Source organism: Schistocerca americana, chromosome 8 (assembly GCF_021461395.2).
Source record: "Schistocerca americana isolate TAMUIC-IGC-003095 chromosome 8, iqSchAmer2.1, whole genome shotgun sequence".
In the NCBI taxonomy this organism is placed as follows: domain Eukaryota; kingdom Metazoa; phylum Arthropoda; class Insecta; order Orthoptera; family Acrididae; genus Schistocerca; species Schistocerca americana.
Genome location: NC_060126.1, coordinates 56,763,135 through 56,790,402, shown reverse-complemented (window position 1 = coordinate 56,790,402; position 27,268 = coordinate 56,763,135). Strand labels below are relative to the sequence as shown.

The 27,268-nt window shown below is 45.8% G+C and overlaps 1 protein-coding gene across 1 annotated transcript in view; it reads left to right on the top strand.

Annotated features, from left to right (window-relative positions):
• Window positions 1–27,268, top strand: part of LOC124545526 — a 632,143-nt gene that overhangs the window by 234,879 nt on the left and 369,996 nt on the right. The window contains exons 4-5 of the mRNA XM_047124474.1: window positions 11,614–11,755; window positions 20,303–22,295. Of these exons, the coding sequence (XP_046980430.1) occupies window positions 11,614–11,755; window positions 20,303–22,295 (2,135 nt within the window). The remainder of the gene's footprint in view (window positions 1–11,613; window positions 11,756–20,302; window positions 22,296–27,268) is intronic.

Below are 27,268 nucleotides of genomic sequence, written 5' to 3'. Positions count from 1 at the left end.
TCACTCTCCACCTCAGATAATCACCACCTCCGACTTCCTCTGTCCATCTTCACCCTCACACAGTCTCTCCATATTCTCTTGCCTCCCTCTCTCTGTGCATCTCCTTCCCCCACTCTGTCGCTGTCCATTATATTCTCCCCTCTATCATCTCCTCCAGCCGCTTCACTCTCCATGTCTTTACATCACCACCTCCCACTTTCCTCTGTCCATCACTCCCTCCGCCTGCCGGAGTGGCCGTGCGGTTCTAGGCGCTACAGTCTGGAACCGCGAGACCGCTACGGTCGCAGGTTCGAATCCTGCCTCGGGCATGTATGTGTGTCATGTTCTTAGGTTAGTTAGGTTTAAGTAGTTCTAAGTTCTGGGGGACTGATTACCTCAGAAGTTGAGTCCCATACTGCTCAGAGCCATTTGAGCTATCACCCCCTCCCACTTTCCTCTGTCCATCTTCACACGGTGTCTCCTTTTTCTCCTGCCTCTCTCTCTCTGTGCATCTCCTCTTCACCCCCAGTCCGTCTATCACCTTCTCCCCTCTCTCATCTCCTGCAGCCACCTCTCTCTCCACCTCTGTCCATCAACCACTTTTTTCTATCCATCTTCTCCTTCACTCAGTCTCAGCATTCTCTCCATCGCAACTGTGCATAATGAAAACACAAACCGTGACATAATTGTAAAACGAGGAAGAGAAGAACTACAACGCATTACAAATGGTTCAAATGGCTCTGAGCATAATGGAACTTAACATCTGTGGTCATCAGTCCCCTAGAACTTAGAACTACTTAAACCTAACTAACCTAAGGGCATCACACACATCTATGCCCGAGGCAGAATTCCAACCAGCGACCGCAGCGGTCTCGCGGTTCCAGACTGAAGCGCCTAGAACCGCTCGGCCACAGCGGCCGGACAACGCAATACAGATACACAGTATTTATATGATGCCCTCGAACATCCATTAATATTTCAGCACGAATATGACGGATATCATTTGAATGTGAAACAAGTGCAACCTGAAAAAGGCATAGAAACAAAGAAAAAGTCACTTCCAAGGCGTTCTTTGTTTACCGCTTAATGATCAGAGACAATGAAATATACACTCACATTCTCAAAACTCGCCGTTTATTCCAACATATCCTGGTAGATATGTATGCAAAAAGAGAAGCGGAACGGACGCTTTACATAAGACTGAATCAGATGAAACTATGCACGGGAGAATACACCTGCCTTCCAGTCGCAGTCATAAGTTACAGACAGGGACGACCTGGAAATAGATAATCAATAGATAGTACCACATAACACACTACTTTCCAAAATGTTACAAGCACACATTAACGTAGAATACAACGGTTCAGTGAAACCCGCAAGTATGTCTGTAAGTATGTGAAGTAAGGCAATGTTATGGCAGTATTTCAAATAACCGAAGACAGCGAACAACAAAACAGAAACGACGAGATCTTCATGTACCAAACGGGAAGATATAACAACAGTAAAGAAGCGGGGTGGCGGATTTTCAGTTTTCCTATACATGAACGCTAAACAGCCGTGCAATATTTAGCAGTACATTTGGAGAATGGAAAGAGAGCTCACTTTACAAAAGACAGCGCCAGAAAAACTGCAAGCGAACCAGCTCAGAACGCAACATTAAAAACTTTTTACCAAATGAGCCAATTGAATCTACTCTCTAACACGTTACTATGTCAACATTCCTACCTATTATACATGGAACACAACAAAATAAATCTTTCAACGTCAAAAACAAGGAATTCCCGTGAAAGATCATGCAGGAATCATAAAATCTGGCTCACTAGGCCGAGCATTCGCCGTACATCCGAACAACGCAGAATATTTCTATGTCTGGATGTTGCTACACGTAATACGGGGACCAACAAGTTTCACAGATCTCGAGACTGTTGACGCTTACCTATGACAGACGTGCAGAGAAGCATTCCAATGGTTACGGCTACTGCATAACGACAACCACTGGAAATTAACACTACAGGAAGCCTCACTCACAGCCTCATCTGAACAAATGAGAGACTTATTCGCCATAATTCTAACAACATATAACCCATCGAATCCAAAATAGCTATGGGACTCCTACAAAGAGAGTACGAGTGATGACATACCGTGCCAGATCTGACAAGCTCATCCTGCACTGACCATTGAATTCAACGACATCTTCAATAAAACACTCATTCGCCTAGCAGATAAATGTTTAGCAATAAACAACCAGACCTTAGTACAACAAGGGATGGAAGCACCACGAAGAGATGCTATAAGTGTGCCAAACTACGAAATTATAAAGGGAAAAAAGCTACATCAACTAACTACTTCAGTACACTGCTCAGTACAAACCACTCCTCAACGACCATCAAAAGGACAACGTTATCAGGAAGCGGACCAACAACCACACTGGCGGAATTACACTACTGGCCATTACAATTGCTACACCAAGAAGAAATGCAGATGATAAACGGGTATTCATTGGACAAATATATTATACTAGAACTGACATGTGATTACATTTTCACGCAGTCTGGGTGCATAGATCCAGAGAAATCAGTACCCAGAACAACCACCTCTGGCCGTAATAACAGCCTTGATACACCTGGGCATTGACTCATACAGAGCTCGGATGGCGTGTACAGGTACAGCTGCCCATGCAGCTTCAACACGATACCACAGTTCATCAAGAGTAGTGACTGGCGTATTGTGAGGAGCCAGTTGCTCGGCCACCATTGACCAGATGTTTTCACTTGGTGAGAGACCTGGAGAATGTGCTGGCCAGGGCAGCAGTCGAACATTTTCTGTATCCAGAAAGGCCCGTACGACACCTGCAACACGCGGTCGTGCATTATCCTTCTCAAATGTAGGGTTCCGTAGGGATCGGATGAAGGGTAGAGCCACGGGTCGTAACACATTCTGAAATGTAACGTCCACTGTTCAAACTGCCGTCAATGCGAACAAGAGGTGCCCGAGACGTGTAACCAATGGCACTCCATACCATCACGCCGGGTGATACGCCAGTGTGGCGATGACGAATACACGCTTCCAATGTGCGTTCACCGCGATGTCGCCAAACACAGATGCGACCATCATGGTGCTGTAAACAGACCCTGAATTCATACGAAAAAATGACATTTTGCCATTCGTGCACCCAGGTTCGTCGTTGAGTACACCATCGCAGGCGCTCCTGTCTGTGATGCTGCGTCAAGGGTAACCGCAGCCATGGTCTCCGAGCTGATTGTCCAAGCAGCTGTAAACGTCGTCGAACTGTTCGTGCAGATGGTTGTTGTCTTGCAAACGTCCCCATCTGTTGATTCAGGGATCGAGACGTTGCTGCACGATCCGTTACAGCCATGCGGATAAGATGCCTCTCATCTCGACTGCTAGTGATACGAGGCCGTTGGGATCGAGCACGGCGTTCCGTATTAGCCTCCTAAACCCACCGATTCCATATTTTGCTAACAGTCATTGGATCTCGACCAACGCGCGCAGCAATGTCGCGATACGATAAACCGCAATCGCGATAGGCTACAATCCGACCTTTATCAAAACCGGAAACGTGATGGTACGCATTTCTCCTCCTTACACGAGGCATCGCAACAATGTTTCACCAGGCAACGCCGGTCAACTGCTGTTTGTGTAAGAGAAATGGGTTGGAAACTTTCCTCATGTCAGCACATTGTAGGTGTCGCCACCGGCGCCAACCTTGTGTAAATGCTCTGAAAAGCTAATCATTTGCATATAACAGCATCTTCTTTCTGTCGGTTAAATTTCGCGTCTGTGGCACGTCATCTTCGTGGTGTAGCGATTTTAATGGCCACTAGCGTATTTACTTGGACGCACCAGGCGGCATGGGGAAAACGTTTCCAATAAATCCACTGCTGGCGGAAATACATGCTAAACGGCACATTGCACTTGCACTGACTTCATCCGGCATTGCAGCCACAATTATGAATGGAGGACTAAATGTCTATTCTCCCTACAACTACCGTTCAATATACCCGAAGAACAATGATTGCTACGTAAAATCTCAAGAGGATCTGGACGGGGTGAACTTCTAAGGCAAACTAAAATTATCTTCTCGGACGAATTCTCAGTGAGACATTAGAAAATCACTCGAAGCCATGAACAGAACATTACAAAACTAGCGAGGAAGGTCTGAAGTGATGGAAGGAGGTCGACTCATACTCTCAGGAGATTTTCGACAAACACTCGCAATTATCCCCAAGTCAACACCAGCAGACGAGATCACTGCATGCCCTAAAAAAATCACATCTCCGACCACAACTACAAATAATGCAACTAACAAAAAATATGAGGGTTGAACTATCGAAAGACGAAACAACAGCTCGTTTTGGTCACCAGCTTTCACAAATATGTGAAGGCACCTATCTAGTGACCAGCCTACCGGCCTCATCAAACACCAAAGTGATTTCTGCAACACAGCTACTACTGAAAACGAACTCATCGATCAAATTTATCCAAACATTGTTTAGGACTGTACCAATCGCTCTGGGTATTTGAAAGGGCAATTTTGGCAACTAAAAATAATATTTTCGATGATAACGGTATTCGAAAGAAAGTGCTCGGCGAATAGAGAATATACAGAGTGTGAGCGTCCCTACAGAATTTCTGGACTCCTTATAAGTACGAGGAATTCCGTTACACAAAATTGTATTTGCGATCATACTACTCAGATGTGGGAGATATGGTACTGCGTGAAGAGTTTGACAGAGCACTGAAAGACCTGAGTCAAAACAAGGCCCCGGGAGTAGACAACATTCCATTAGAACTACTGATGGCCTTGGGAGAGCCAGTCTTGACAAAACGCTACCATCTGGTGAGCAAGATGTATGAAACAGGCGAAATACCCACAGACTTCAAGAAGAATATAATAATTCCAATCCCAAAGAAAGCAGGTGTTGACAGATGTGAAAATTACCGAACTATCAGTTTAATAAGTCACAGCTGCAAAATACTAACGCGAATTCTTTACAGACGAATGGAAAAACTGGTAGAAGCGGACCTCGGGGAGGATCAGTTTGGATTCCGTAGAAATGTTGGAACACGTGAGGCAATACTAACCTTACGACTTATCTTAGAAGAAAGATTAAGAAAAGGCAAACCTACGTTTCTAGCATTTGTAGACTTAGAGAAAGCTTTTGACAACGTTAACTGGAATACTCTCTTTCAAATTCTGAAGGTGGTAGGGGTAAAATACAAGGAGCGAAAGGCTATTTACAATTTGTACAGAAACCAGATGGCAGTTATAAGAGTCGAGGGGCATGAAAACGAAGCAGTGGTTGGGAAAGGAGTGAGACAGGGTTGTAGCCTCACCCCAATGTTATTCAATCTGTGTATTGAGCAAGCAGTAAAGGAAACAAAAGAAAAATTCGGAGTACGTATTAAAATTCATGGAGAAGAAGTAAAAACTTTGAGGTTCGCCGATGACATTGTAATTCTGTCGGAGACAGCAAAGGACTTGGAAGAGCAGTTGAACGGAATGGACAGTGTCTTGAAAGGAGTATATAAGATGAACATCAACAAAAGCAAAACGAGGATAATGGAATGTAGTCAAATTAAATCGGGTGATGCTGAGGGGATTAGATTAGGAAATGAGACACTTAAAGTAGTAAAGGCGTTTTGCTATTTAGGGAGTAAAATAACTGATGATGGTCGAAGTAGACTGGCAATGGCAAGGAAATCGTTTCTGAAGAAGAGAAATTTGTTAACATCGAGTATAGATTTAAGTGTCAGGAAGTCGTTTCTGAAAGTATTTGTATGGAGTGTAGCCATGTATGGATGTAAAACATGGACGATAAATAGTTTGGACAAGAAGAGAATAGAAGCTTCTGAAATGTGGTGCTACAGAAGAATGCTGAAGATAAGGTGGGTAGATCACGTAACTAATGAGGAGGTATTGAATAGAATTGGGGAGAAGAGAATTTTGTGGCACAACTTGACTAGAAGAAGGGATCGGTTGGTAGGACATATTTTGAGGCATCAAGGGATCACAAATTTAGCATTGGAGGGCAGCGTGGAGGGTAAAAATCGTAGAGGGAGACCAAGAGATCAATACACTAAGCAGATTCAGAAGGATGTAGGTTGCAGTAGGTACTGGGAGATGAAGAAGCTTGCACAGGATAGAGTAGCATGGAGAGCTGCATCAAACCAGTCTCAGGACTGAAGACCACAACAACAACAACAACTACTCAGAAGTCTTAACTTAGTAATGGAACAAAGATGATCTTTAAACAGCTATGTAATAACAGCACCGAAGCCGACCTTATCACTGGAAACTACAGACTATTTACGCCGAGATTGCCACAGATCTTTACTGAACTGCGATTTCAGTTTGAAAGACTGCAGTTTCCAATCAAATTAGCCTATAATATTAGAATTAACAAAGCTTGGGGACAAGCTTTAAAACATTGCGGCATTAGCGTCAAAGACCCCTGCTTCTCTGACGGTACGTAGCTTGTTATTGAGTAGTAAATTCGAAAAATTTGTACATATCTACCCCGGATAACAAAATGAAAAGTATTGTTTATGAACAAGTATTGTAAATAGTTAGCATTTGTTTTCAATATTTTTTACCTCTTATACTTTTAAGTTTATCGTCTTATTCCAACTACCACAGAATATCACATCAGCTCTCTGAGCGAAGCCGAGTACCCCAGCCAGTATTTAATGAAACCATAACTATTATATAATTACTAAGATGTTTATCTGGGCCCATTGGTTGTAAACCATCGTGATGGGCACCACTAGCTGCTCTCTGTAGGAGTTACTATTGCTTGCATCATATGGTTGTTAAGTTACTGTATTGTTCAGTTTAGTTTCGTAGGTTGATGCTATTAATAACTTCGACATTTTTTCCGATTGTAAGGACGAAAACTTAACTCCTAACACGACAAAAAGAAATACAGTAATGGATCGGTATCTGGTTAACTTTTCAAAAGCTGTGGTGTTCAAATTTATGGTCGCAAACCCCAGTTCAGTTTTTCTTGAGCATACTATTCACCGAGCATTCTGTGAAATTAGCGTCAAGAAGCGTGGCAGTCATACGGACATCGTGGATTCTTACCTTAACACCAAAATATCAATAGGCCTACTACTGTGTGCCACAAGAAACTGTATCATTTTGTGGACCTCCTCCTACGTATTCCTGCGGTACACCATGAACATGACTTATTCCTGACTGTATGAAGTCTAACATCTTGTGTTACGTAGTGAGCAACGTAAAATTTGATCAGTGAAGCCAAACGTTAGCACTGAAATTCTGGTGATATTCAATGTTAAACCACGAGATAATATGTATTCCTTGTATTTAATATTGTTTTTCACTACGTACAGTAGTTGAAAATATTTGTTTCATGTGACAACAACACATTAAGATATGTAGTATCTCACAACCCAGTAAACATACCTCTTCTCTCCTTCAGCTGAAATACGAAATTTTTTGAAGCTTCATATGTTACGCCTGTAAAATTTACTTAAATTCGCTTACCATTATCTAGCTCCGATCGTCTCAATTATTTCACCATTTACATGACTGGTGCTCTGCTAAAAACGATATGCATTGCCTTATCTCTTTTTCGAAGTAATAATACCTGGGAATAGACTAATTGAGACGTGGGACTTAGGGAAAGCAGGAAAGGTGTGGACGGGCCCTAATGAGTTACCGTTGGTTGCACAGAAAACACATACACTTTATATTTAAAAAACAAACTCTCAACAATGATTTTTAAAAGATTTTGCTACACTAGCGGCTGAAAGCCTCATTAGAAGAATTGCAAGTTATTGTCGGCTAAAGGCCACAAGCAGTGTTACACACGATCGACGGCTGAAGGCCTGATAAAAAGGTTCAAAATTATTCGTCGGCTGAAGGCGAGAAGCAATTTCAAAAATACACAACGGCTGATAAAACCCTGCCTAATAATCTTAATAACTTGTAACAAGCTATAGTGACAGCTGAGGGCCTCACTAAAACATAATTTAAAATTGTTTGTTGGCTGAAGACCAAAAGCAGTCTTACAAACAATTAACGGCTGAAGGAGTTACAAGTGGGGAAGGCAATAACATGCTAAAACATTAGGGCAAATTTTTATCAATTATGACAACTTATGCAAATAAGAAGGAGTGATCCACAGACAGTGCTCCCAGGATCGACCTGAGGAAGGTGACTACAGCCGTGTAAGAGGTGAGACAGGCAGCCAAGAGTTGTACTCACGTAACAGGATGGCAAAACACACTAGGGGTAGCTTAAGCGCCGACCGACCGACTAACCAGTCCGCCTAATGAAACTTCTTGGCAGATTAAAACAGTGTGCCGGACCGGGACTCGAGCTCGAGACCTTTGCCTTCCGGGGGGCAAGTGCTCTACCAACTGAACTACCCAAGCACGACTCACCCCCCGTCCTCACAGCTTTACAGTGCTTGGGTAGCTCAGTTGGTAGAGCACTTTCCCGCGAAAAGCAAAGGTCCCGAGTTCGAGTCTCGGTCCGGCACACTGTTTTAATCTGTCAGGAACTTTCATATCAGCGCATACTCCACTGCAGAGTGAAAATCTCATTCTGAATCCGCCTAATGTCCGATCACCGGCACAACGATGGAATATTTTTAGGCAAGGGCGAAGAGACGGACAGCACCAGAAACACACCCAAAGCCGAAGGAAACACTAGAACCATGGTAGACCTCCCAAAAACGTATGCACAGTACAATTCAAGAAGCTGTCGAACTACACGCCGTGTGGGACAACATCAACACGACGAGGTAAGGTACACTACCGGAAAAGTATCTTCCAGGGCAGGTAACTGGGATGTTAGCGCTCACAAGACAGAAAATACCGCTGGTTCAACTTGGCTAATAAGAATAATACTAAATCCATGCTAACATCAAGGAGCTTCTGCCAACGTGACAGACTAGTTACGGCTGGTCTCGCCGACCCCTGGGAGCAGCAACATGCAAACAACAGCGAAATGTCAAACAGTGCAGGTTTCAGTACTGGACACGGTTCACTCAACTTCAAACGTCCTGGGTTCGGTCGTCGGCTACAGCTCCTCGGTCCGACAGTGCCTGCACGCCGCCAGCCCCCGCGCTGCGGATCTCCTCGTTGCTCTGTCCGAATCCGAACTGATGTCCTTTCGCAACCACTCCAAATCCAGTACGCAGATAGCATTAAAATAACTGCTCACTCAAAACCACAAGATACACAGGGATCCGAGAAAACAATTCCACCAACAACTCACAATACTAAAGCCAGTCACCGTGAAACAACACGGACGAATTATAAGTCGGCATAAACACAGAGAAGCCAGAAGCGGTCGGAAGACCAAATGCACGTCGTCCGCTGCAACGACCGACCGAACGACCAACCAACGGTTGTGCCCACTCAAGTCAGGCAGGGGAAAGTTCCCAGTATAAATCGTCGACAGACAGCTTATTGCCAAGAGGTCACTTCGATGGGCGGACACACACACACACACACACACACACACACGGGCGCGCGCGCTTGAAAGTTGCACTACTCGAATATCACGGTCCATTCAACTAAAACTCGCTCAACCCGTCTTTGACGTGTTCGTGCACTCTCGCAACAACATCCTTCCGTCGGACAGTGCATGTGTGTCGCCAGCAGTCGGGCGAATACTGGCTGTCCGGCCCACACTACTGCTCCGTCCCAACACAACTCACTCGACGCACGACGACCCGGAAATACTAGGGGCCGCTCCAAAGGTGGTACCACAGTACGCGCTATCGATAAGCGCTGCTGCTGCCACTCACGGACAGACAAGGCGAGCAAATGTAGTGGCGTCAGTGAACACACTAAGAAAACGAGACGCCGCTATCGCTATTACAAGATGCCAAGCTATGAACGGCATCACCCCGAGCCGCATACCGACCACTAATGACAATTCTAAAAATAATCTTAGTGAAGAATCATTTCAGAACTATATACAGACCAAACAGCAATAGCAAAGATAAATAAGTAATACGGAAAAGGGAGCCAGAATGTGAAGTTTCCTTATCGGTAGGCACAGATTACTGCAAAGCTATCAGAACAAACCGAGAAAGAATACAGTTGCTTACATTTGCGAATAACATATCGGTAATGGCCCCTGATGAAAGAAACCGTCGAAGAAGCTTAGGAGACACGGATTCTGTACTAAAAGAAGAACACAAAACGGAAGTTAACAAAAACCGACAGAAGTACTGCTGTCCTCCAAGGGATTAGAACCCATTTGGGGATGTAGACCACTGTATAATTTTCCCACACTGGTGGGCCAAAATGGTGTCAGACCCCTGATGAGTTCTGCATGTATCGCTGTTTCCATGGACAAAGAGGAATCAATAATCGGTGGTCAAATGGCTCTGAGCACTATGCGACTTAACTTCTGAGGTCATCAGTCGAACTTAGTACTAATTAAACCTAACTAACCTAAGGACAGCACACACATCCATGCCTGAGGCAGGATTCGAACCTGCGACCGTAGCGGTCGCCCGGTTCCAGACTGTAGTGCCTAGAACAGCACGGCCACTCCGGCCGGCTCAATAATGGACCATGGAGGACTTTTAACTTACCCTCTGCACAGAACCACCAGATTTCTGTACGTAAGTAAATGGTATACGACCTCAACGTCATCGTAGGACAGTGAAAGATGTGGTGTGAGCCAGAGCATATGTAGAACATCTTTTCATCGTTAAGAAAAAGGTCTTTTAGTTGAGATGAGAGTTGCGTTGAAGCAAACTGTGGGAATCCGCTTGTTGAACAACCTTTTTTCTTTCCCTTTGCTCTTCTTATCTACGAATACCAGACTTTTTTACACTGACCAGAATTTCGACTGCGTGACTTGGGGGTTTGGGGAGCACCCTTTCATTTGAACCGGCTCGGGAAATTTCTGGACTTGAACTGCACTGTAAATGTATGAGAGCGGTCATAACGGAGCAGCAAATGAGACGGACAGTATCCACGAACATCCTTGGCAACTTAAGACTACATGCTGGAACTGCCTTCCGCAGGAAAGTGCTCTACCGACAATCTATGCAATCACAACTCAGAACCCACTCCCACAGCTCTACTTCCTCTAGTACCTCATCTCCTACCTTCCTATAAAAGTTCTACAAAACGTGCAGGACAGTACTCCTCTAATAAAGGACAGTGAGGAGACATGACATAGCCACAGCCTGGCGGATGTTTCCAGAGGACTACTGTGACGTTTGGGAGGCAGTGGATGAAGAACTGGCGGAACTAAAGCTGGGTGGACGGGACATGAGTCGTGACTGGGTAGCTTAGTTGGTAGAGCGCTCGCACAAGAAATTAGGTTTTGGGTTGTAGTCTTAGTTGGGCACAAAGTTTTAATCTGCCAGGGGAAGTTCCATGTCTGCGCTCACTCCGCTGCAGAATAAGCATTCATTCTAGGAACCAAGAATTTTGCAGAGTTGTGGAAAGTGCTGTCGTGCAATAGTTTGCTGCCTTCAAGCATCTAGTATCAAGAATTTTGAAGTTGCCAGGATGAATTCAACTTAACAGAGTTGTATAATGATGATACTCACTGTGCCTCTTCCCTTGTAATTGTGGACAGCCTGCAGACACCTGGTTTTTTGCCCGCAGGAGGTGTTCCAGGAAGCGCAGAGCCACCTGGAGCTCATCTCTTCGCCAGACATGGAGCCGTCCCTCCAGGACCCAGGGGGCGGCTGGTCCGAGTGTCTGGATAAAGTGAAGGCCATGATGGTGGCCGCCGCGCAGGGCACAGGTGAGCGCCAGCGGCACGTCTGTGTACATGATCACGACCTCTCTTCTCTGACTTTCCACCTTCCTTCCGCTGCACTTTCCTGGGTCAGTAGCCGTATAGGATCTTTAGGAAATGAGAGAGGAATCTGTCAGAGCACTGAAAGAGTGAAGCCGAAACGAGGCACCTGGAATATGCGACATAAATGTATCACACCAAAAACACGCAGATATTAGGAATAATATACACTGATCAGCCAAAACATTATCACCTCTGCTCACCGCGACGTTGGATGGTGCGTGGTGGCGTTGTGGGCACGTGACGCGGTAAAAAAAGTATCTAAGCAGACGCGGACGGGTGATCACCCTAGCGAAGATATGGGTTCCAATGGGGAAATACATTGAGATAAGCGCCTTTGACGAGGATCACATATTATTTTGCTGAGCATGTGAACGAGTATCTCGAAAACGGCAAACTGGTCGAATGTTCACGAGCTGCTGTCGTGGGCATCTACAGAAAGAGGTAAAAAGACAGTAAAACTGCCACTAGGTGCTAAAAGGTTGGTCGTCCATGCTGTGGTTTGGAGGCTTGTATGCCGTGTAGGATAGATGGTAACCTGCGGCATTTCTCCCGAAAGAGCACAATACTGCTGCACGCACAAGTGTTTCGGAGCACACCGTTCGTCGTACATTGTTGAACATGGAGCTCCGCAGCTCACCACACATGCGCGTTCACATGTCACATCGTCAATTACGATTTCAGTGTGCACGGACCAATGGGTTTCGACTGTCGACCAATGGAAATGTTTTTGCCACAGTGGGTAGCTGGTCGTCTCCACAAACCCCGTTCATCGAGGTGAACAGCGGCTCGAAACGTGCAGTGTCCCAGTGACAGGTTGATGGGAGCAGCATTATGCTATGGGAAACGTTCTTCTGCGCTTGCATGGGTCCTATGGTAGTAATCTAACACACGCTGCCAGATGTGAACCACTTGCATCCCTTAATGATTGATGCCTTCTCCGACGACGATGTCATCTGTCTCTCCCTGTCTTGGAGCCAGAGCCGCGCTACAACGGTTTGGGGAACATTATTTTGAACTCACGTTGATGTCCCGACGACTAAATCCGCCTGATGTAAATCCTATGGAACCCACATGGGTCGTTATCGGGCACCATCACAGCGGACGCCAATCAGCAACTCATTATTTATGCAAATTACATGACCTATGGCACATACCTCCACAATACGACGAACTACCTGTCGGATCCCTGATACGAAGAATCAGTGATGTATTACGTTCTAAATATGGACAAGCAAGCTATTAAGCAAAGAATCATAATATTTTGGCTCATCATTGTAAAAGACCTAGTTACAAAGAATGCAGGTGCGACAGATGTAATATTACAGAACAATCATTCGAATATGTTATGGGCGCAAAATACATGAATTATTTAGAAAATAATGGAAAGACTGCTGGTACAAACCAACCTAAAGGAAGATCACTTTAGGTTCCAGAGCAATGTAGGTTCACGCAATAGGGGAGGGGGTTCTAGGATTCCTGCCAAGGAATTAAAAGTGCAGGGCTGATGATGACAACATCTTCGTGATTGCCTTACCGGGTGTGGGCTGGTGACTCACTGGGATGAAGTCACCTACTCCGGGAGAGCGCATGCATTATCATTTTCGGTCTCCACTAGATGCTGTGTTGTTCTTCACAGAATCTGGTATTAATGTGGGCACGCCTTGGACACAATGTAAATGGAGAGGAAATGGGGAGGGCAAGCTGTGGTGAATGTTGGTTGGATGGTTATCGGGAACATGTGGTCCATCTGACGACGTGAAATATCTGATTGCAGCGACTCAAATAGTCCTGCCTGTTGCAGTCTCTGACCAATTCGGCTGCCCTTCTTTGTGTACCTTCGATATCATCTGTTAGGCCTATTCTGTAAGGATCTCACAAACTTGAGCAATAGTCTAGGATGTGTCTCACGAGCGTTTTATAAGTAATCGCTGTTAAAAGAATTGCCTTTTCCCAGTGTCCTACCAATCAACCTAAATTCATCACTTGCTTTACTACAACTGAGCCTATTTCATCATTCTCTTTCACATCCCCGCAGTTTGTAACACCAAGACATTTCTATAAGGTGACTTGATTTTTATTCATTGATATCGTGATCATAGAGCACGAAATTAATAACAAATGTCCCATCACATTTCCCTGGCACTTCTACATCTGTCCATAACTCTCCATCCAACATGACGTGTCGCGTCCTCCCTAACAATAAAATCTCTCTAGTCCCAAATTTCTGTCCATAGACCTTGTTATCCTACTTCCGTTAATAACCGTTGGAAAGATCTTGAACCAAATGCTTTTCAGAAGTCATATACTGATGTCATGTGGGAGAATCATTTTCTGGGTTTACCATGGGCTATGATTTTGGAATCTATCGTGGTTGGCATGGAGGTACTAATTCTCATCATGTTTCAACGTGTAACATATTTAAGGTTGTATGAGAGAGCGACGTAAGTGATTCTCGACTAGTTTTGAGGATCGTTTCTGCTATCCTATTAGAAGGGTGTGATCTCTGATTCACCTAACGGACGCATGTCATTTATCCCCATGGTAGTACTGTATTCTCGCAGTAGAGGGACTGTGTCACAGGGAGACACACGCCAGTGGTGGTCCACAGCAATCTGTACAGTGCGAACACCTGGCTTTCGTCAGCAGTAAGCCAGCAGACCAGGGAATGGGCTCCACGCTGTTCTGGGGCCAGTACAGTAGAACAATCGTGCTGCAGTGCAATACATCCCTCTTTTCCGTGGTGCTCACAGCAGTAACACATAGCAGTGGTAAGACATTACTATTGTTGGCGATGTAGCCAGTGAACATTGTGTTTTGGTGTTGGGCTGTTCTAGTAGAGCTGATGTGTTGCGGTACCGTACTCACCATTAGTGGTGTGTAGTAATTCTGGATGTTGGAAGACCCGACTGGTGGTGGAGTGACATTGTGCTTGTGTTCCATGTTGGTGTTGAGCTTTTTCAGTAGAATGTTCATGTTTGATGTGACTCATCCTGTGATCTTCACCTCATCCCTCACGATCATGCACAGTGGTCTCAGCAGTGGAAAGGCATGTCTGTTTGCGGTAGCATAGGAGTAGGACTGATGTTTTTTTTTTTTTCCTCTCCTGTGTCAACCTCTTCATGTCAGAGTAGCACTTGCAACGTACGTCTTCAATTATTTGCTAGATGTATTCCAATTTGTGTCTTTCTCTACAGTTTCTGCGCTCTAGAGCTTCCTCTAGTACAATGGAGGTCATTCCCTTATGTCTTAAGAGATATCCTGTCATTCTGTCCTTTCTCCTTATCAGTGTTTTCCACATGTTCTTTTCCTCTCTTATTCTGCGCAGAACCTCCTCATTCCTTACCTTATCAGTCCACCTAATTTTCAACATTTTTCCGTAGCACCACATCTCAAATGCTCCGATTTTCATCAGTTCCGGTTTTCCCACAGTCCCCGTTTCACTACCATACAATACTACATTCTTAGAAGTTTTTACCTCAAATTAAGGCCTAGGTTTGATACTAGTAGACTTCTCTTGGCCGCGAATACCCTTTTTGCCACTGATAGTCAGCTTTTGATGTTCTCCTTGCTAGGCCTGTCATCGGTTACTTTACTGCCTAGGTAGCAGAATTTTTTAACTTCATCTACTTCGTGTCCATCAATTCTGATGTCAAGTTCCTCGTTGTTTTCATTTCTGCTACTTCTAATCACTTTCGTCTGTCTTCAGTTTACTCTCAATCCATATTCTGTACCCATAAGTATGTTCATTCCATTCAGCATATCATATGATTCTTCTTCACATTCACTCAGGATAGCAATGTCATCAGTGAATCGTTTCATTGATACCGTTTCACCTTGAATTTTAATTCCACCCCTGAACCTTTCTTTTATTTCCATCATTGGTTATTCTATGTACAGATTGAAATGTAGGGGCGATAGACTACATCCCTGTCTTACACCGTTTTTAATCCGAGCATTTCGTTGTCGGTCATCCTCTCTTATTATTCCCTCTTGTATATTACCCGTCTATCCCTATAACTTACCCGTATTTTTCTCAGAATTTCGAACATCTTGCACCAATTTACATTGTCGAAAAATTTTTCCAAGTGGACAAATCCTATGAACGTGTCTTGATTTTTCTTTAAACATTCTTCTGCTATCACCCGCAACGTCAGAATTACCTCCCTCGTGCCTTTACCTTTTCTGACGCCAAACCGATCGTCATCTGGCAGGTCCTCAATTTTCTTTTCTATAGTATTCTTGTTAGCAACTTGGATGAATGAGCTGTTAAGCTGATTGTGCGATAGTTCTCGTACTTGTCAGCTCTTGCAATCTGCGGAATTGTGTGGATGATATTTCTCCGAAAGTCAGATAGCATATCGCCAGACTCATACATTCTACACACCAACGTGAATGTTCATTTTGATGACACTTCCCCCAATTATTTTACAAATTCTGATGCAAAGTTTACTATCGCTCCTGCCTTATTTGTTCTTAAGTCCTCCAAAGCTCCCTTACATTCTGATTCTAATACTGGAGCCCCTATCTCTTCTAAAACGACTCCCGTTCCTTCTTCTATGACATCACACAGATATTCCCCTCATAGAGGCCTTCAGTGTACTCTTTCCACCTAGCCGGTCTCTCTTCTTAATTTAACAGTGGAATTCCCGTCCCACTCTTAATGTTACCACCTTACTTTAAATGTCGCCGAAGATTGTTTTGACTTTCCCATATGCTGAGTCTGTCCTTCCGACAGTCATTTCTTTTTCGATTTTTTCACATTTTTCATGCAGTTATTTTCTCTGAACTTCCCTGCACTTCCTATTTATTTCATTCATCAGCGACTTTTATTCCTGTATTCCTGAGTTTCCCTGAACATTTTTGTACTTCCTCCTTTCATCGATCAAGTATTGTTCCTGTTACCCATGGTTTCTTCGCCGTTACCTTCCTTGTACCTATGTTTATGTTTCCAACTTCTGTCATGCCTCTTTTTGGAGATGTCCATGCCTCTTCAACTGTGCTGCCTGCTGAGCTATTCCTTATTGCTGCATCTATAGCCTTAGAGAACTTCAAACGTATGTCGTCATTCCTTAGTACTTCCGTACCCAACTTCTTTGCGTATTGATTCTTCCTGACTAATGTCTTAAACTTCAGCCTACACTTCAACACTACTATATTGTGTTCTGAGTCTATACCTACCCCTGGATACGCCATACAATCCAGTATCTGATTTCGGAATGTGTGTGCGACCATGATTTAACCTAATCAAAATCTTCCCCTATCACCCGGCCTTTTCCTAGTATACCTCCTCTTGTTATTCTCGAGCAGAGTATTCGGTATTACTAGCTGAAATTTGTTACAGAGCTCAATTAGTCTTTCTTCTCTGTCATTCCTTGTCCGAAGCCAATATTCTCCTATAACTTTTAGTTCTACACCTACCCTAACAACTTCATTCCAGTCCCCCATGACTATTAGATTTTCATCTACATTAATGTGCTGTATTAACCATTCAGTATCCTCATATACTTTCTCTATCTCCTCCTCTTCTGCTTGCGATGTCGGCATGTATATCTGAACCATGTATGTTGGTGTTGGTTTGCTGTCGATTCTGATAAGAACAACCCTATCAATGAACTTTTCATATTTATACACTCTCTGTCCTGCCTTCCTATTCATAACGAATCCTACTCCCATTACACCATTTTCTGCTAGTGTTGCCGGCCGAAGTGGCCGTGCGGTTAAAGGCGCTGCAGTCTGGAACCGCAAGACCGCTACGGTCGCAGGTTCGAATCCTGCCTCGGGCATGGATGTTTGTGATGTCCTTAGGTTAGTTAGGTTTAACTAGTTCTAACAAGGGAACCTCCCCATCGCACCCCCCTCAGATTTAGTTATAAGTTGGCACAGTGGATAGGCCTTGAAAAACTGAACGCAGATCATTTGAGAAAACAGGAAGAAGTTGTGTGGAACTGTGCAAAAATAACCAAAAATACAAACTGAGTAGTTCATGGGAAGATAGGCAACATCAAGGACACCGGAAACGCAGGAGCGCCGTGGTCTCGTGGTAACGTGAGCAGCTGCGGAACGAAAGATCCTTGGTTCAAATCTTCCATCGAGTGAAAACTTTAATTTTTTATATTCAGTTTATGTGACAAACTCTTATGTTTTTATCACTTTTTTGGGAGTGATTGTCACATTCACAAGAAAACCTAAATCGGGCAAGGTAGAAGAATCTTTTTACCCATTCGCCAAGTGTACAAGTTAGGTGGGTCGACAACATATTCCTGTCGTGTGACGCACATGCCGTCGCCAGTGTCGTATAGAATATATCAGATGTGTTTTCCTGTAGAGGAATCGGTTGACCTATGACCTTGCGATCAAATGTTTTCGGTTCCCATTGGAGAGGCACGTCCTTTCGTCTACTAATCGCACGGTTTTGCGATGCGGTCGCAAAACACAGACACTAAACTTATTACAGTGAACAGAGACGTCAATGAACGAACGGACAGATAATAACTATGCAAAAATAAAGAAAGTAGAATTTTCACTCGATGGGAAGACTTGAACCAAGGACCTCTCCTTCTGCAGCTGCTCACGCTACCACGAGACCACGGCGCTCGTGTGCTAACTGTCTCCATGATATTGCCTATGTCGCCCATGGGCTACTCGGTTTGTATATTTTGCTTATTTTTTCACAGTTCCACACAACTTCTTCCTGTTTTCTCAATTGATCTGTGTTCAGTTTATCAAGGCCTATCCACTGTGCCAACTTATAACAAAATCTGAGGGGGGTGCGATGGGGAGATTCCCTTGTAAGTTATAGGGGACTGATGACCACAGCAGTTAAGTCCCATAGTGCTCAGAGCCATTTGAACCATTTGAATCTGCTAGTGTTGATTTTACCCTACACTCGTCTGACCGGAAATGCTTGCTTTCTTTCCATTTCACTTCACGGACCCCTACTATATCTGCATCGAGGCTTTGGATTTGCCTTTTCAGATTTTCGGGTTTCTGTGCCCCGTTCAAGCTTCTGATCTTCCACGCCCCGATTCTTAGAATGTCATCCATTCATTGATTATCAAATCTTTTTCTCATAATTGCCTCCCCTTGGCAGTCCCTTCCTGGAGATCCGAATGGAGGACTGTTCCGGAATCTTTTTGCCAATGGAGAGGTATCATGGCACGTTTTCAGTTACAGGCCACATGGTTTGTAGGTAAACGATATGTACGTTTAATGCAGTGCTTTTCATGCCTTCTGGATCCTCATGCCGTTTACCATTGCTGATTCTTCCACCTTTAGGGGCAGCCCTAGGACTTCTGCATCATCATGCCGTTTATCATTTCTGATTCTTCCACTTGTAAGGGCACCCATAGGACAAGAGAGTGCCCTCTTTGACAAGGCCGCTGGCAGAATGAGGCCGCCAGTGCTGATTATTAATCAAAATTTAAGCAGTGGCGAGTTTGAAACCTGGACGAATGACGGTTTGATTACTAATCAAAGACTCCATCCCTAGAACACCAGGACTGGTGAACATGTGAACATGTCCTGTATTGGGGTTGTAATATGCCACCAGAGGTGTCATATTCCTGGGCTTGTTGGTAGTGTATGGCAGCCTGGGCAGCTGCCTATGTGCCAGCCATCTGGGGTAAGTTGTCGTACATGTGTTGCATGTTGGTGATGACCGAGTCCTGTAGAGTTGTCATATTGCAGGGCCACACACCTTTACTCTGCCCCCCCCCCCCCCCCCCCCCAACCCCCGTTTTGTTCCACAACAGTGTAGGCAGTGGCAAGACAAGGATTCTCATGGCAGTACAACAGTGGTATGCATGAGTGGTGTGAATGTTGTGTATTACTGTTGAGCTGTTCCAGCAAACCTGTCGTTTTGCTAGTGAAGGTATAGAGCAGTGTGGGCAGTGGTGAGGAATGGCTGTAGGCAGTGGTAGACTCACAATGAACTATCTGGCTAGAGCAGTGGGACTGTGTAGTGTACTGCTCCATGCTGGTATTGAGCCATTTGAGTAGAGTGGACCTATTTCAAAGTGGTATGTGGCCCTGTTGCAATGTGGCATATATCAGTGGCAATCTGTGGTTCAGTAGACAGGAGCAAACATCTTACGAGGGGCCACATCCCCACTTCCTGCCGCCTGCCCCGTCACCATTAGTGCATGGCAGTTTGGCCAATGACAAGATGAGGATGCTTGTGGAAGAATAGGTGTAAGTGCATGCCATGTTGGTGGTGCACCATTCCAGTAGAGCAGACATGCAGGGTGATGTCGACCAACAGTAGTGTGTGACAGTTCAGGCAGCAGTAGGATGTGACTGCTTGGTCAGTGCACATCAATATGCTTGCTGGCTGAAGAATGGCTTCATGCCTAAGTTTCATGCTGCTATTGAGCCTTTGTATTGGACCAGTGGAGTTGCATGGTTCCACACCCCTTCTAGCTGCATCCCCTCCCCACTAGCAGTGCACAACAGTATGGGAAACAAAAGACAGGTTTGCTCATGGCATTATAGAAGTGCTGCACAAATTCAATGATGGTGTTGAGCCATTCCAGTATAGTGGTCACACTGCAGGGTGGCACCTGCCAGTGCTGGTTTTCAGTGGCCCGGGCAAAAGCAAGACGCTGCTGCTGGCAGCGGTGCACAAGCAACATTCCAGCTGGCTGGGGGATGGCGTGGTGCACGTGATCGAGTTGAGTGGTCATGTTGCAGGGCGGCACCCGCCAGTGGTGTTGCGCGGCGGCCCGGGCAGCGGCAAGACGTTGCTGCTGGCGGCGGTGCACCAGCAGTGCGCCGGCTGGCTGGGGGACGGCGTGGTGCGCGTGATCGAGTTGAGTGGTCGTGTTGCAGGGCGGCACCCGCCGGTGGTGGTGCACGGCGGCCCGGGCAGCGGCAAGACGCTGGTGCTGGCGGCGGTGCACCGGCAGTGCGCCGGCTGGCTGGGGGACGGCGTGGTGCGCGTGATCGAGTTGAGTGGTCGTGTTGCAGGGCGGCACCCGCCGGTGGTGGTGCGCGGCAGCCCGGGCAGCGGCAAGACGCTGCTGCTGGCGGCGGTGCACCAGCAGTGCGCCGGCTGGCTGGGGGACGGCGTGGTGCGCGTGGTCGAGTTGAGTGGTCGTGTTGCAGGGCGGCACCCGCCGGTGGTGGTGCGCGGCGGCCCGGGCAGCGGCAAGACGCTGGTGCTGGCGGCGGTGCACCGGCAGTGCGCCGGCTGGCTGGGGGACGGCGTGGTGCGCGTGATCGAGTTGAGTGGTCGTGTTGCAGGGCGGCACCCGCCGGTGGTGGTGCGCGGCGGCCCGGGCAGCGGCAAGACGCTGCTGCTGGCGGCGGTGCACCGGCAGTGCGCCGGCTGGCTGGGGGACGGCGTGGTGCGCGTGATCGAGTTGAGTGGTCGTGTTGCAGGGCGGCACCCGCCGGTGGTGGTGCGCGGCGGCCCGGGCAGCGGCAAGACGCTGGTGCTGGCGGCGGTGCACCGGCAGTGCGCCGGCTGGCTGGGGGACGGCGTGGTGCGCGTGATCGAGTTGAGTGGTCGTGTTGCAGGGCGGCACCCGCCGGTGGTGGTGCGCGGCGGCCCGGGCAGCGGCAAGACGCTGCTGCTGGCGGCGGTGCACCGGCAGTGCGCCGGCTGGCTGGGGGACGGCGTGGTGCGCGTGGTCGAGTTGAGTGGTCGTGTTGCAGGGCGGCACCCGCCGGTGGTGGTGCGCGGCGGCCCGGGCAGCGGCAAGACGCTGGTGCTGGCGGCGGTGCACCGGCAGTGCGCCGGCTGGCTGGGGGACGGCGTGGTGCGCGTGATCGAGTTGAGTGGTCGTGTTGCAGGGCGGCACCCGCCGGTGGTGGTGCGCGGCGGCCCGGGCAGCGGCAAGACGCTGGTGCTGGCGGCGGTGCACCGGCAGTGCGCCGGCTGGCTGGGGGACGGCGTGGTGCGCGTGATCGAGTTGAGTGGTCGTGTTGCAGGGCGGCACCCGCCGGTGGTGGTGCGCGGCGGCCCGGGCAGCGGCAAGACGCTGCTGCTGGCGGCGGTGCACCGGCAGTGCGCCGGCTGGCTGGGGGACGGCGTGGTGCGCGTGATCGAGTTGAGTGGTCGTGTTGCAGGGCGGCACCCGCCGGTGGTGGTGCGCGGCGGCCCGGGCAGCGGCAAGACGCTGGTGCTGGCGGCGGTGCACCGGCAGTGCGCCGGCTGGCTGGGGGACGGCGTGGTGCGCGTGATCGAGTTGAGTGGTCGTGTTGCAGGGCGGCACCCGCCGGTGGTGGTGCGCGGCGGCCCGGGCAGCGGCAAGACGCTGCTGCTGGCGGCGGTGCACCGGCAGTGCGCCGGCTGGCTGGGGGACGGCGTGGTGCGCGTCTTCCGCGCCTGCGGCGCCACGCCGCGCTCCGCCTACAACCTGGAGCTGCTGCGCATCCTCTGCCAGCACCTGCGCCTGCTGCTCGACCCGGCCGACGCCGACGCCGGCGCAGCGCCGCCCATCCCCAAGGACGCCTCCTTCGACCCGCTCTATGTCAACAACTGGTGAGCACTGTGCACCTTCCTCACTCCTTGAGGTATCCTGGAGCTCTACAGTGTATGTCGTTCAGAGGGTGCAGGGTTGCAGGCTGACATGGTTCAGATAAATAACCCATGGTCGAAGATGAATATTTATTTTTATTAACATTATGATGAGAAGGGTAAGATTTGTGTTCAACATCCTATTATTGATGTCACGATGGGGACAGGTTCGAATTGCGGCAGAATAGTAAGAAACTGACCGTGTTCATTCATAGTAGTCATCCCATCACTCGTCTTAGATACTAACAGATGACGTAAATATGGGTGATACAGTGGGGTTTCGAACTGACCCACTGTCGAATACAAGCCCTGTGTCTTAATGGTGCAGCACCTTGCTTGGTTTAAATTGTGACAGATCACTGCAGTGAGACTCCCTACCACCTGAGACGACAAACAGGTGAATTAGATGGACTTCCCGGACAATACCACTCAGCACTCTCTCTCTATAGAGAGTCACTGGAGGTGCTGATCTTAGGGATGACCCAAGCGGCTATAGTGTTCTCTACAGCAGCGACCATAGTACAATTTGAATAGAACTGATACTATTTACAGCTCAACAGTACATTAAGTTCTGTATATGTCAACAAGCTAAACATTATTTAGAATTGATTCGTTGATAGATTGGGTTTATTGTGCAATTTCTCTGCTTGCGAAAGAAATACAGCCGGCCTGTATCCTTAAAGAGTAGTAGGAGCTCTTTTACTATTTGTTTATTAGACACAATTGCTTCAGGAGTTAATTATCCGAATATTCTGCGACTTTTGACCGCTAACGCTTCGCATTGGAAGATTAGGTGTAGTGCTGTTTCCTCCTCCTCGCCATATAGTCTACTTAATGGCTTCTGTCTCTATGCCCATCGTGTGTAGGTGTTTCTTAAAGTTCTCATGGTGAGTCATTACTCCTACCATGGGTTTAATCTGACTTCTGTTCAAGACTAGTATTACAGAATTTCTCTTGAAACATGGCTGCAGCGTCATTAGCTTGGCAGGTTTTAATTTTGCGTCTAGCCCAAAACTCTCCCTGTTGCCTCCTGATCCAGCTACGCAGTTTAGATTTTACCACCGCCTTAGTGATTTTTGATCTCGTTGCAGGGGCTGACAAAGATTTCTGAGCTGCTTGGCTGGTTCAGTCAATGTAGATACCACCATTCGTGTAGCACCTACGTAGATTCCCCTCTGTGGACAGGCTGATAGCGGATATTCCCGCCTGGAATAACGTGGCCAGCTTCCCTAGAGAAATTGCACTTTCTAGTCTATACTGTCGCCCCAACACCTTCAGCTGTTTTCGATCCGTCATTATGCAAGATTATGTCTGATGAACGGTATCGTCTTTCGGTGTCCTACTGCTCACTGACTCCAATTGTTACACTGCTATTCCTACTACATAAGCTGGAAGTTATTGTAGAGTCACTTGACCTTTACCTGAGCATTCCTATATCTACGACACTCACCACATTGGTGGGGTAGTCTGCATGTCCCAAAGGATGCCACTTATACCCAGATTTTAACCTGTATGCTCCTACCACTGCTTCCAGTGGTTATCCTGACCAGTCTCCGCACCTTGCCAAGCTCCTTAGCAGCTTCCTGCTGTTCTACTTTGGACCACCGTACTGTAGACCCATAAATTATCAGAGGTTTTATTACAGCGGTGAAAATTCTGTACATACTCCTGGGTCTTTGACACCAGTTTCTACTACATAAGACCACCTTTCGCCTTGGAATACACATACTTTATGTGAGGGATCCTTGATATTTTCGCATCCAGAGTTTCTCCTAAGTACTTCAATGTTTCCTCTACTTATAAAGTTTCGTCGAAAGGATTGAGTTTAAGTATGCGGCCTGGATATGCTTCGTCGTGTACGGTACTACAGCAATGTTCTTGTTACTGACCTTTAGATCCTGTTTCTTGCACTAGTTCTGCACAAATTTCAGTTCACATTAGCCATTATTCTTACGGTAATAGCGAATTTTCCAAGCATTACTATGATCAATCGTCTCCATGTTCTTGGCACAAGTAATCTTTAGTATTTAACTCTTCGTTTATTTCACTCACCACTAATTTCCACAGTAGTTGGGACAAACCCCTTGCTTACAGCTTCTGATGATACTGACCTCCATTTTCTCATTCACTCATCATTGTGCCTTCTACCCTTCGTCCACTCAGCGTTGTCTTAATCCGCCTATATATGGTTCCTTGCTGCAGCTCCAACCATTGATTCGAAGGTCGTATTGCTAAAAGCAGGGAGGTGACCATATGGGAGAGGACAGGTAGGGTGATCTCTTGAAGTAAGGCGAGGGGCGTCAATGCAGGCAGGTTAGTGTCAGGGAAGATGTGTAATGCAGGAGGGAAATTGGAAGGGTAAAACATGGAGTTTGGCTTACATGGCCAGGCCATGGTATAAGGAGGTTAGAGTAGCAGATGATTGATGTGGGGGAGCACAGTGAATGGGAAAGGCGTGATAGGAGTAGTAAGTGTGACAGCTGATTTCATTGTCTGGGAAAGGAAAATAGTGTTCACGTATGGAGACAACGTGGAGACTGTACTGGAGTATGCTTGGTGCTATGTATTGATGTAGGTACTGCAGCCACCACTATTGGAAACTGATGGAGAAACAATTACGTTGTCACAGTGTTATTTGTGGGATATATAAGATGCACAGAGACTTTCATTGCTTATGGGGAGTGTGATGAGCTGGCGAGGGCTCCGTCTAGGGCAGGGTAAGCAGATATAGAAAACCAGGTGGTGTGCGTAGCGTTCAAGAATTCTAAAAGAGTGTCAGAAATTTCATGGGGCAGATACTAAGGCAATATTAGCGTGGCTGGGGATGGGAGAAATCAGGGCTCTGTAGGTGTGGAAGATGCTGGAGGGTTGCTACTCCATGTTTATCGAGTTATTAATTTTACAGTTTTAGTCTATTGTGTCATTTCTGTTGGTTGATTAATAGGTAGGGTTTCAATGTCGGTTTGTGATCTATGGTTGAGTTCACTGTATGTTAGTTTGTTGTCATAAAGGAAACATTACAGCTGCTTTGCTGCCCCCGTTTTAGAACTTTGATCTTGAGCGTACACGTGTTGGCACAGGCGTCCGCACAAATTTTACCAGTAGGGGCAATTTTCTAAAAGTGCTATTTTTATATATTTGGTACAGCTATTTTGAAAACATGTGTTGCTCCAAGAACTAAATTTAACAGGAATTGCATGAAATCTATTTTATTTTGAACTACCAGTAGATATCCATATTTTTGATAGCAAAATGGTAAGAAAATTTCATTAGTGTAAGTTAACTATCTCTCTATTGTTAATGTGGATATGAAATTCATCATTTTGATTTAACTATCTAAGATATTTTTATTTATAATCAGTCTGAAATACAAAAATATCAAAACAGCGCAGAAAATCTTGTTGAAACAAAACAAAAATAAGCAGGAAAAGGGCCAGATTAATGTTTCTCAAATCGGGGAAAGGGAAATACACATTATCGCCGCTATGTTAACCTGCTAGTTGATAGAACCGCAAACAACTGTTGGTAGAAGTGTGCGAAAATTTCATAGTAATATAAAATCTATAAGCCTCTCTTAACGCATGCTGCGGACATCTTTGGCAATTGAAGTTTGCGGAGAGTCTAATAGGCGGCTAGGACGGTGGTGTCATCGGCGTAGAGGAGAAGATGGTCAGGAGGCACTGACTTGGGCATATAAACAATGTAAAGGGTATGGAGGAGTAAAGAGGTGAACCCTCCCACTGCATTGCACCTGAACCATTCGAATACGACACTGATTAAAAGTAGGGATAACGTATCACAAGGGACAGGAAAATTTCGTGCAACGATAACGCGAAAAATAAGGCGAAATTGTCAGCAAAGATGGCGAGTTTTATGAAATCTAATGAAATCTGTTACTTTCTCGTGTAAAACTGTTATAAATCTAACATTTTGCCAGTACTCGTAACTCAGAGTGATTAAATACTGAAATTTTATTTTGTATTCTTTTTGTTCAACGCTAGGATTTGTGACAATCTTAAAATAACAATTCATTTTCTGCGTATCAATCTATAATGTGACGAAAAAATAGCACCGCAATTGGTTAAAAATTAACACTAAATTTGGCAACAAAAATCCTAAATCTGGCAAAGAAGGTAATACAGGCGACAAAAGAAAAGGTAACACCATATATATGGAAAAAAGTTAAACGGAATCTAGCCCAAAATAACAGCGAGTCTGGCAAAAAATAGTTCCAAACTTGGCAAAAAATAACACAGAAATTGGCAAATAACAACACCGAAATTGGAAAAGAAATAAAACAAGAATTCGGAAAAATTAACAACGAAATTCCAAAAAAGTTGCAAATAACTGACAAAAAATACCACTGAATTTGGCAAAAAGTGGCACCACAAATGGTAAAAAGTAGAATCAGATTTGACAAATATGACTGAATTTCGCAACAACATAGCACCGAATTTTTCCAGAAAAATAGTACCGAAAATGTGGAAAAAGGAAAACAGGAAAAAAAATGCAAAAATTGGAAAAATAACAAAATTGACAAAAACGAATTTGGCAAAAAATAATACCACGTTTGACGAAAAAAGACAAAATTTGGCAAGAAATAATACCAAATTGGGCAAGAAATAGCATGAAAGGTGCCAAAAAAATAGCCCCAAAATTTGGACAACATGAAATTTGCAAAAAACTAACTGGGAAAAATGGAACAAATTTGACAAAAAAATAACATCAACTTGGGAAAAACGCAAAATTAGGAAAGAATAACAAAATTTGGGAAAATATAATGTTGTAACTGACAAAAAATATGACCAAAATTAGCAAAATACGAATTTGGTGAAAATATCTCCAAATCTGACAAAACCAACACCAAATTTGGCAAAAAAATGCCAGCGAAATTGGCAAAAAAATAATAAAGAAATTGGCAAAAAACGCATTCACCA